The sequence below is a fragment of the Carya illinoinensis genome, chromosome 11, assembly GCF_018687715.1.
Source record: "Carya illinoinensis cultivar Pawnee chromosome 11, C.illinoinensisPawnee_v1, whole genome shotgun sequence".
Taxonomy (NCBI): domain Eukaryota; kingdom Viridiplantae; phylum Streptophyta; class Magnoliopsida; order Fagales; family Juglandaceae; genus Carya; species Carya illinoinensis.
The window spans coordinates 9,976,674-9,987,718 of NC_056762.1; the positions used below are offsets into that span (position 1 = coordinate 9,976,674).

General features: G+C 36.0%; 1 protein-coding gene across 1 annotated transcript; it reads left to right on the plus strand.

Moving 5' to 3' along the window:
* The first annotated feature begins 3,115 nt into the window (after nucleotides 1–3,115).
* Nucleotides 3,116–8,582, plus strand: LOC122281793 (PLASMODESMATA CALLOSE-BINDING PROTEIN 3). Its single transcript, XM_043093576.1, has 5 exons — nucleotides 3,116–3,134; nucleotides 3,228–3,359; nucleotides 3,980–4,219; nucleotides 4,364–4,397; nucleotides 7,973–8,582. The coding sequence occupies exons 2-5, from the start codon at nucleotides 3,308–3,310 to the stop codon at nucleotides 8,238–8,240; spliced, it is 594 nt and encodes a 197-aa protein (XP_042949510.1). The 5' UTR covers nucleotides 3,116–3,134; nucleotides 3,228–3,307; the 3' UTR covers nucleotides 8,241–8,582.
* Nucleotides 8,583–11,045: the final 2,463 nt, after the last annotated feature.

Genomic DNA, 11,045 nt, shown 5'->3' on the forward strand with positions numbered 1-11,045 from the left:
CATAGAGTATCCACAGCAAATGGTACTCCCTCTCTTGTTGTTGGAGAAGGTTCTATCACCCTTACTGAAAATTTGAGTTTAGATTTGGTACTAGTTGTTCCTAACCTCAATCATAACTTATTGTCAGTTGCTCAATAATTGTCACGCTCAATAACTATCACTTTGCATTGTATTGTGATTTTTTGGCCTAACCTCTGTGTTTTTAAAGACATCCGAACTTGAAAGACAATTGGTTATGGTACTAGAAGGGGGAAGTTCTATTATCTTGATCTAATGCCGGCAAGTTCTCATAAGTTAGCTCAAGCTTTCTTGGTGAATAAATCAGAAACAATTCATAATTCTGAAATCTGGTTGTGACACAGACGGTTGGGTCACGCATCTTTTGGATCTTTAAAGAAATTGTTTCCAAAACTCTTTACTCAAATAGCTATTTCAGATTTCAAGTGTGATGTTTGTGAATTGGCTAAAAGCCATCGTGTTCCATTTCCCATAAGTAAGAATAAAAGTCTAGCACCATTTATGGTTATTCACTCTGATGTCTGGGTTCCAACACATACCCCCTCTCTTAGTGATAAACGTTGGTTTGTTTCATTTATTGATGATCACACCTGTATGACTTGAATTTTCTTAATGAAATAAAAAAGTGAAGCTAGTTCATTGTTCAAAAATTTTCACAAAATGATAGCCACCTAGTATCAATCTAAAATACAAGTTCTTTATAGTGATAATGGTAGAGAGTTTGTTAATCAAGATCTGAAACAATACCTGGATGTTCATGGCATTACCCATCAGATAACTTGCCTTTATACCCCTCAGCAAAATGGGCTTGCAGAGTGCAAGAACCATCACCTTCTTGAATTTGTACGTGCGTCCTTATTTGAAGCTCATATACCTACTAGTTACTGGGGGTGAAGCTATCACCGCTGCAGCTTATCTCATCAATCATATACCCTCCAATGCATTACAATTTCAAACCCCTTTTGGCGTTCTTCATGAAGCAGTGAATTCCCATACTATGTCGAATCTGTCACCTAGAGATTTTGGGTGTGTAGCCTTTGTGCATCTTCATAAACCATTGAGAAATAAGTTGGAACCTCGAGTTCTCATGTGTGTTTTTGTTGGCTATACTCAACATTAGAAAGGCTATCGTTGCTATCACTCTCCCTCTCGCAAACTGTATGTCACTCTTGATGTTGTATTTCATGAGGACAACATGTGTTATTCTTCTTTCGAGTATTCAATTCAATGGGAGAACAGAACTGAATTGTATACCCTTAGTCATCATTTGGACACCTTGGATCTTATGAGTGGTGAAACATTGGATGAAAGTAGCAAATGTAATGTTTTGAATACCGTACCAGATGTCGTACCGATAGCATTTCGTGTACCGTTTCTAGATAGTCGATATATAAATAAATTATATATATAAATATATATAAATTATATTTCAAAATAATAGTTTATATATGAATAAATTATACATGAATACATATATATATATATAAATTATAAATAATTTGGTCTGAATTGAGGGTCAAAAAATGAGATTACAGTTTGAAAAAATGAAAAAAAAAAGGTAAAGGCCGAAGGTACGGCTGGTACCAAACATGTACAATACCTGTACCGGACCAATGACCGGTACGGAATGTGGTACGGTACGGTATTAAAAACAGTGGGTAAATGTCCAAGTGGTGAATGTTTGGATGACAACAATGAACATCCAAATAATACAAATGAGCATAATTCGGAGGATGAGAAAAGTCAAGATCAGATGGAAATGGTACAACCAGCTACTCAACCAACTACTTCCCCCCTTCACAATGTACCAGTTGATCAATTGCTTCCAACAGTCGAGTCCATATCTAAGTCTTAGGTAATTTCGAAAACCCAACTAAAGGTACTACCCCATCGAACCACAAGAGGAAAACCTAGACTAAACTATGAACCTCTTCTTAATTCTAAGTCTCAGTATCCCATGAGTAATTTTGTGTCTTACCATAAATTGTCAAAAGAAAGTGAAATATTTGTAAATCAATTATGTACCATATCTATTCCTAGTAGTGTGCAAGAGGCCTTGAAAAATCCTAGATGGAAAGAAGCGATGAATGAAGAAATGAGGTCCCTCCAAAAGAATTCAACATGGAAAGTGGTTGACTTACCTGAAGGAAAGACACCAGTAGAATGTAGGTGAGTGTTTACTATTAAATACAAGACTGATGGTACCATTGAATGATTCAAAGCAAGGCTTGTTGACAAGGAATATACTCAAACCTATGAGATTGATTACATGGAGAAATTTGCACCTGTGGCTAAGATTAATACTGTTAGTATTCTACTATCTCTGGCTGTGAACCTTGATTGGCCCTTACACTAATTTGATGTAAAAAATATTTCTTTGCACGGAAATCTCCAAGAAGAGTTATATATAAAGTTGCCTCTGGATGTATGCAGGCCAACATAAGCAAACAAGTTGTAAATTGTACCGCTTTGATACCAAGTCAAAAATAATGTTTCTTGAGAAAAACTTGTATCACTCTTCTGGCATAAATAGCCACTGTACATGATAAGATCCTAAAGTTAAGGATCATGATAGACTAATCTAGGAAAGCTATAACTACCTAGATACAAACTGATAATAAGAGATTCTAGTCTATTCTGTACAACTAACAACGAGAGAAAGAAATACAGGAAAGAAAACAATTGTGGAGCATTGACAAAGGTACGCTAGTTTGAAAATAATCACTAAAAATGTCAACAATTTTTTATCATAGAATAAAAATAACGTATTAAATTAAATTATATCTGTGTATAAATTTATTTAATACTTTTCTTTTTCAAAAACAAAATGTAAAAAAAAAGGCGTCCATCCTTTTTTCTCGCCGTGGATCACAGTTTACAATGTAGAGACCAAAAAGCTAGCCAGGTTCAAGGCTGTGTCCCATTGGAACTGTTTTTCCCCCTCGATAAAGGGTAAAGAAAGCTTAAAGCCTAAAGGGTGAATCAACAGATGAATACACGGAACTAAGTTAGAAAGAAAATACAGAAAAGAGCACTCGGAAGTGACAAACCGACACCCAACACAAACAGCGCCTCATCTGTCATCCCACGCTCTACGTGTCGATTCCACTTTACATGTCAGTGCTCTGTTTGTTTTTTGTTTTAGATATTCCCTCTCCTCTATTGCTCACACACCCATATTAGTAAGGCCATCTGTGTCTCTCTCTCAGAGCCTGCAATAACCGGTCAGGCTGTCTCAGCGGATCACCATTGCTACCTCTTCTAAGCAGTAACTATTCCTTCTCAGATCATGGCCTTCTTGGCTTTTCTAGTGCTCTTCTTGGCCATGACTGGCCATTCAAGTAAGCTCGTAGCATTTTTCATTTCTTCGTTTCTTTCTTCCCCCCTCTCTCATGTTCGTTTCTTAGTTTCTTTACGGGGGCGCATTTAGATTCAATGTTCTGATAAAAAAATAGTTCATATTTGTTGGTAGAAATGGTTGTATAATCCATATTTTGTACGTTACCATCGCTTTCATTTTCCGCATATTATGTTGGTGTTGTACAGTATTAGTGTTTCCCTTTCGTCATATGTTGCTTGTTACTGGTTTTCGTCTTTGGATAGACTTTTATCCTCTGCTCTCAGTTTGTACAGCTCTTATATGGGCTAGAAATACTTGTGATGAGGATATAATCACCCCCTCTTTTTTCCCAAACATTTCTCAGAAGAAGTTTCTTTCTTTCTTTATTTCTTTTCTTTTGTTCTGAACAAACATTCTCATTCTTCTCCATAAAAGAACCCATTCTCTACAAAACAAACATTCTTATGCTCTTGTAAAACAAATCAAAGGACATTGCTTCTCTTGGTTGCCTTTTATTTTTGTAGAGTGAAGATTTGCTAGCAACACACTCTGTGTGTGTGTGTGTGTGTGTCCAGAGCTGATCTGCTTTTTCTTTGGGGGTGGGGGGATTGTGGTAATCAGGTGCTACCTGGTGTGTTTGCAAGGATGGGTTGGGTGACGCAGCCCTACAGAAGTCATTGGACTATGCCTGTGGAGCTGGTGCTGACTGTAACCCTATCCATGTAAATGGAGCCTGTTACCAACCTAACTCTGTTAGGTCTCATTGCAGCTATGCTGTTAACAGCTACTTCCAAAAAAAGGGTCAAGCTCAAGGCTCCTGTGATTTTGCTGGCACCGCCTCCATTTCTACTTCTGACCCTAGTGAGTTGCATGCCCTTCACAACATTCTAAATTTTCTTTCTTCTTTACACAGATACGATTAAGGAAAAATAGAAAGAAAAAACAAAACTTTTTAAGATCAGAGCTCATGGCTACTTTTCTTTTTTCTCTGTTGGTGATTTACAGGCAGTACTGGTTGCGCTTACCCTTCCAGCGCGAGGTATAATTTTTTTGCTCTTTTTTTTTCTTTTTCTTTTCAGCTATTTACTTATTTTCCATAAACAGCAGTTAAAAAAAAAGAATCATATTTGTTGCATCTTTTCAATTTTCTGGTCAGGATGTAGTGGTGGGTCCTTTAATTTCTTAGAAAATAAGGGCCCTTAACATTTACGACCATTAAAAATCAAGTGGGCGTCATCCCTGTATCAGGGCAGTGAATTCTTAGTGCATGGAAGGTCAATGTGAGGCAATACTGTTTTACCGTAGAAAATGTCATGGAGAGTGTAGCATTGCCGTGATCTTCGTTTAACTTCTCATACTCGGGAGTGGGAAAAGTTGAAATTTGAGTGCCAATAAAGTTCCACTGATAAGATAAATATAGGCATTTTTAGACCACTAGCTCTTTTGTTCGGCAGATCTACCTTCTACTTCTTTCACCCTGCAAAGTGCAAACGCCCATGGCCATTTTTGTGGGAACTAGCTCTAAGCTCTTACGTTGAGAAGGCAAAGGAAAGTTGCGTTGCACCAATTCTTTGTTGCCATTACACAATCCACTTCATGCTAGAATTTTATTGGCTATTTTGTACCCAATCTTTGTGAGCTTGGACTTAAGCGAGTTCTATTACATTTGCATACAGAAAATCTATCTGCACTAATGCTGGATGTTTTTTTTTGTCTGCCTTACGAGATTCCTCTGTCCAAAGTCCCTTCCTTTTCTCCTTCACAATTTTTCAAGGGGAATGAACGCATCTCTTTTTCGTATTTTGAAAAGTATAGCCGTGTGAAAGAAAGATTCAAGTTTACATCATTCCCTCTCTTTTTACCCTTTTAAAATGCTATAATTTTTTGACTGTATTTCTAGACCCTTCTTTTCTGTTCTCTCCTTTGCTCGTGTCACCCAATAAAAATGTCTTCTTGAGTTCTTTCTGTCTTTTGACCAATATTCAAGATTGCATGATGATGTTGCTGATTCGGTGCTCATTTATTGGTTTGGTAGCACTCACTGTAGGCATTTAAATAAAGGAAAACATTATGGCATGATTGGGATCCAATGCCTTTTACCAAAGGATAATCCTAGCAGTTGTAAAAAGTTGTATCTTGTAGAAAGACAAAATTGTCCATAACTCATCTGTGTCAGCACTTTTGTTTTGTGGCCTCTGAGAAACCTATGAAACCAAAACATATAGGGTTTTAGATGCACAGAGAGAAGAGTGAAAAGCGGTGGCCAACAAAAAAAGAAACAGAAGTGAGGGGTGGTACAGCTTATTAGAGAAACTGGCCACATTGAATCCTGATAAACAGTCATACTTCCACTTTGATGGTGGGCCAAACCACTTTGTTTGATTTTAAGGGCTTCTGTCATAATAGGACTTGGGATGGACAAAAGTTTTTGAAATTTGAGCCAACTTTGAAATTTAAGAGGTCTCGTGTATTGTGCATGTCTTATCCCTTTTAGATTGTTTGCCTTTTTAACAGAGAAATTCATCACTTGGGAAAAATAGAGCCCCTGTTCGGAATTTTTTTTATTTTTTAAACCGCAAGGAAAAAAAAAAAGCATATTTTAAAAAAATAATTTTACCCTTTTATTAGACTTAGTTCCATAACAAAAAATCCGGACAGTTTTTAGAAACAACACTTCTAAAAGCCTTTTCATATCAAATAGTTTTTTACCCTTTTCAACCTACCCTATAACTTTCACGAACATTATAATAATAATAAAAAAAAAACTTTCCTAAATATTTTCTCTTTCCAAAAATATTTCTCAGGAAAAAAAACTAGACAATTTTCTTTGATATAGGAAAATATCTGTTATCCACACAATTGTGCAAAAGACCCAATGACTATTCTATTACACATAAATCATAATATATTTAAATATTGGTTAAAAGATTTAGGGTTTGGTTTGTTGTTTCTAACTTCAATCAAAACGTCTTTCAATTTTTTAAAAAAATATATTTTTTCATCCAACAATTTGGTTGGATTTAAGTTAAAAGTAAAATGCACAAAAATGAATTATTATTTTTTTTACAAAAAGTAAAAACAAAAAATGCCACAGAAAATTATAATCATTCAACTTTTTAACTTTACTTATCTACGTTCTCAAATCCCTATACACTACATTTTTTTTAATAAAAAATAACTCTAATTTTTCTGTTTACTTTCACAAAATCTAGTAAACAATACCTCTAAAAAAAAAAAAAAAAAAAAAAAAAAAAATTCTAAAACAAACGTTATCTAAAATTTTCTAAACCAAGCATACCTCTACTCGTGTCTTTAAGAAAATTTATTAAACATTTTCGCAGTCTGTATAATTCTTGTTGAATTATACAAACATTGTCAACTTCTTGTTGAACGACTATGATATCTAACGATCTTTCCAACTAATAAATGAAATATCACCAAGAGTAGGAGATTTAAATGCTAGCTATTGATATGAACGGTATGTGGTGCAGGCAAAGCCACATGCAGACCAGCTGTATTGTCCACCCTTCCACAATTTAAAAGAAATCACATAATGCATAAAAATAGAAGAAACTAACCCTCGTAGTGCACAAAATTCTTATTTTTCATTTAAGAAATATTTACAAAAATACCGTCAAAATGTTACTTAGTGGTTAAATAGAGCCTAGGATGAGCTTATGCATCATAAAACTTTTTTAGAAATTTAGAAATATATGTAAATAGGGCTTTGCTAAGACATTTTTTTGTTCAAAATCTTTAAAAAAAGTACACTTATTTAAAGCTCAAAGCATTGGTCCTAATTTTTTTTGCAGTGTTGTTTGAATTTATTCTCATTCTTACACATTAGTCTTGCATCTGAAAATGGAGTTAAATCAATCAAAACATTTTCCGTATTTTATATAAGAAAGATTTATATTTGCAGCAAATGATTCTGTGAGAAGTGAAATCATACCGTATGAAGTGTTGAGATAGATATCACGTTGCCATAGTCTTCTCTTATAGAAAGGGACATTTGACTTGCATTTGATCCAATTTAAAGCTATAAACTAAAAGTTAAAATACTTAAGAAGGCAAAATGTTTTCAAATTTCAAACTCTCAATATTGTTCTTGTTTAGTAGCTGTGTGAGTGAGCATCACTAGCATTTAGAACTTACAAATTGTATAAATTCCAAAATGAAGTAAAAACCTATTTTATCAAGATCTTTATGTCGATTAACTTGGTTTTGCTTTACAAAGTGAAGATAGAGTAGATCTCATGCCCTATCAGAAGACCTAAAGAATAAAGTAACATTTTCCATTTCAAAATCGTTTAAAGCTTATTTGGGAAATGATGGAAATTCTACTATTATCATGTTACTTGTCAGACAATGCAGGTACCGGTAACTATGTTGCTTGGTCTCTTTGCAAGCAATGGATGGAAAATCATGAAATTCGTTTAAATCTGAAACTAGCAGAGAATCCTTAGATTTTGAACAAACTTAAGATTCTATATTTTCTCTGCTTCAATGTTTATCAAATCAATCTATGTTTTGAAGTTTCAAAGATGTGCTTGCTTATGAATTTCTGGTTTTTAAGGTTGAGTTAGTAAACCTTGCTTTATTTTCTTAACTCAGTGCTGCAAGCACCAGTACAACCCCGACGACAACAACTCCATCATCCACCACCACACCCACAACTACAACCGCCACGCCCACAACCACCAGTCCATACACTACAACGCCTTCCACTGGAGTGCTGGGAGGGATTGGCACTGGTGTAGGGCCGTCAGGAGCTGGCATTAATACAGATGAAAGTCATGGTGGGCTTAGACCCTTAGACACTACTTTCTTCTCTTTCTCTATGACCCTCTTTTTCACAGGCTTCATGGTTTGGTGGGGTTGAAGAGAGAGGAACCGTGATGGTTGTGGGGCAGGGTGGTCAGAGATGATGCTGGATTTCAGTGTCCAGAGGTGGGTATGCATGTGATTCTACTGTTGTTATGTAGCTGTTCATCTAAAGACAATCTTGCTAGGTTCTGTTTTTTTCTCCTTCCTGGGGGCAAAAGGTGGGCTTTTGATTCCTTTGGTGGTATTATCGTGTTGCTAGTGGGACAATGGGACTCTCTGTCTGTACATCTAGAGGGTTGGTGATTTATTAATTTGATGAGAATTGGGCAACCCATGTTCCTATTTAGTACTGGATAACTCTGTAAAATATCACTATGGAGTGTTCATTTCAGTTTTATTTCTCCTCTTAATCATTTTCATGCCTGTTATACCGGATGCGTCATTGTGAAGGGCATTCAACTTCCATATCTGAAAGTTTCATTTCATGACATTACTCAATTTAATTGTGACCAAGGATATTATTGTGAACAGTTCTGTGTTATCATAGGATCTGGGATTATGCTGTATACAATAATAGATGTACGACGGTCAGGATTTAGACGCTTTAGAGGCCTGGTTACATCATATTGTTGATTGAAATTGTTCCAAATTCTTGTGGATTATAAACAACTTGGCAACAATTGTTACAGCAAACCTAAAGTCCTAACAGCAGCTGAAATATTTCCTTGCTGGGAAAGAGTTGGATCGTGGATGTGAAAACCGAGTTATCTCGGTTGGTTTGGTCGTTTTGGGTTGGATTGGAGGTGGGAAGCTGCTTTGTGGAGGATAAAATGTGAGGCATGCAGTCAGCTTTTTGTCACTTGCTTTGTCTTGACATTGGCGGTGATAATGTCAGATCTGCAGAGGATGTATATATCACAATTTATTCTAATTATCCACCAAAAACATCTGACACATCTACTACATGCGTGCGTGACAGTTCACTCTATTAACAACAGTCATCATATATCATATCAACCAGAAAATTCAGAATACTTACTATCAGAAAGGCATCTTCGCCTGAATTCAATAGTTTATTTTCATTATTTTTTCGTGTATATTTATCCGCGAATATGTACAGGTTGCAGAGGCAACAATAAAGAATAAAAACAGTTACAAAATTTGAGTGAATAACAACTATAATTGTTTATGTTTTGACAGTAATATTTAGAGGTGTACATAAAACTGAGCAATCGACTTAAATTGACCGAAACCGACCTCAAGATGCTGGAACCGGCGAAGAACCGGTCTGTGGTCGAGAGAAAATCACATGAATCAATTTCGGTCTATAGTTTGCCCATGAAAAAATTGATGAACCGACCGATCGAATCGTTATATATATTTTTTCTTTTTTATATAAATAAAACGATGCCGTTTCACTTAAGTGAGTGAAATAGCATCGTTTTCTGATGTTTAGGTTTTAAAAAGTTAAAGTAAACGGCACCGTTTGGCTTAAAGGCAAACAGTGCCGTTTTATATTAGGGCAAAATTGCCCCTTTGCCCCTTCGATTTCACTCCTCTCTTAGACTCTTCCCACGCCGTCTGAACTCTCTCCCTTTCTCCCGATTCTCTCCTCTCAGCTCTCTAGCGATCATCGTCCCCTTCAGTTGTCGACTTGCCGCTGCCATCGTTCCCTTCATCAACTCGAAGCCTCCATTTGATCGTCTTGGCTCCCCTTCCTTAGCTTGACGCCAGCACCTTCCACGGCATTTAGAAAGGTAAATCTCTTAATTTACTTGATTTGAGATTTGGAAAATTTGTTGGTGTTTGGTGTTGAATCGTTGATGGTGTATATTAATTATTAAAGATTACATTCTGTCCTTTGCATGACTATTATTTTCTCTTCAACTTGAATTTGTGAATATACTTGTCTCTGCATGACATTCTGTCCTTCTGGGTCTGTTTCAATGCGGCTTGTGTCTTCCACTTAGCCCACATCATTGTGCACACTCCCAAATGAGTGCAATGAGATGTTGGGTGGGAAGTATATGTACTTGAGATGTTGTGTTTATATTTTAAATCTTGTCGTGAACGAGGGTTTAAAGGAGTGTAATGACACCATCATAATGGTTAGGAATGCGGTTAGATATGTGCACTCCTCCCTTGCTAGATTAGACAAGTTTAAGAAATATGCAGAAAAAGAAAAAATTGATTGTAAAAAAATATTGTGTCTTAATGTGCAAACCCGATGGAATTCAACTTACATGATGTTGGATGCGGCTGAGAAATTTTAAAAGGCTTTTAGGTGGATGGAGATTGAGAATTATAATTTTCTATCTTACTTTAATGAGGGATACATAGGGCTTCCTAGAGTTGATAAATGGGAGACAGTGCGGGTTTTTGTGAAATTTTTGAAGATATTTTATGATGCCACTTGTCGATTTTTTAGATCTCTTCATGTCACAGCAAATACAAGTTTTGTGGAGATTTGCATGCTCCAAAAAGAATTGGTTAGGCTGAGTTAGAATTCTAATAATTGTTTGATGAATATGGCCATGAGCATAAGAACGAAATATGATAAGTGTTGGGGTTCATTGGATAAAATGAACTTATTGTTGTTGGTTGCCGTTGTGCTTGATCCTCTAAATAAGTTAGGGCTTCTCACCCGTAACTTGAAAAAAATTTATGATGAGACCCGAGGATTACATTTGGTGTCTAGTGTGAGATAGTTACTATATGACTTATACGATGAGTATAATGCTATATTTGGTTCCACTTCGAGTAGTCAAGAACATGTGCCCTCCTCAACATCTATACCCACAAGAGAAAGTGAAGACTATCAAGAGTCACAATTGTATATGGATTGGTATGAGCCAGATAA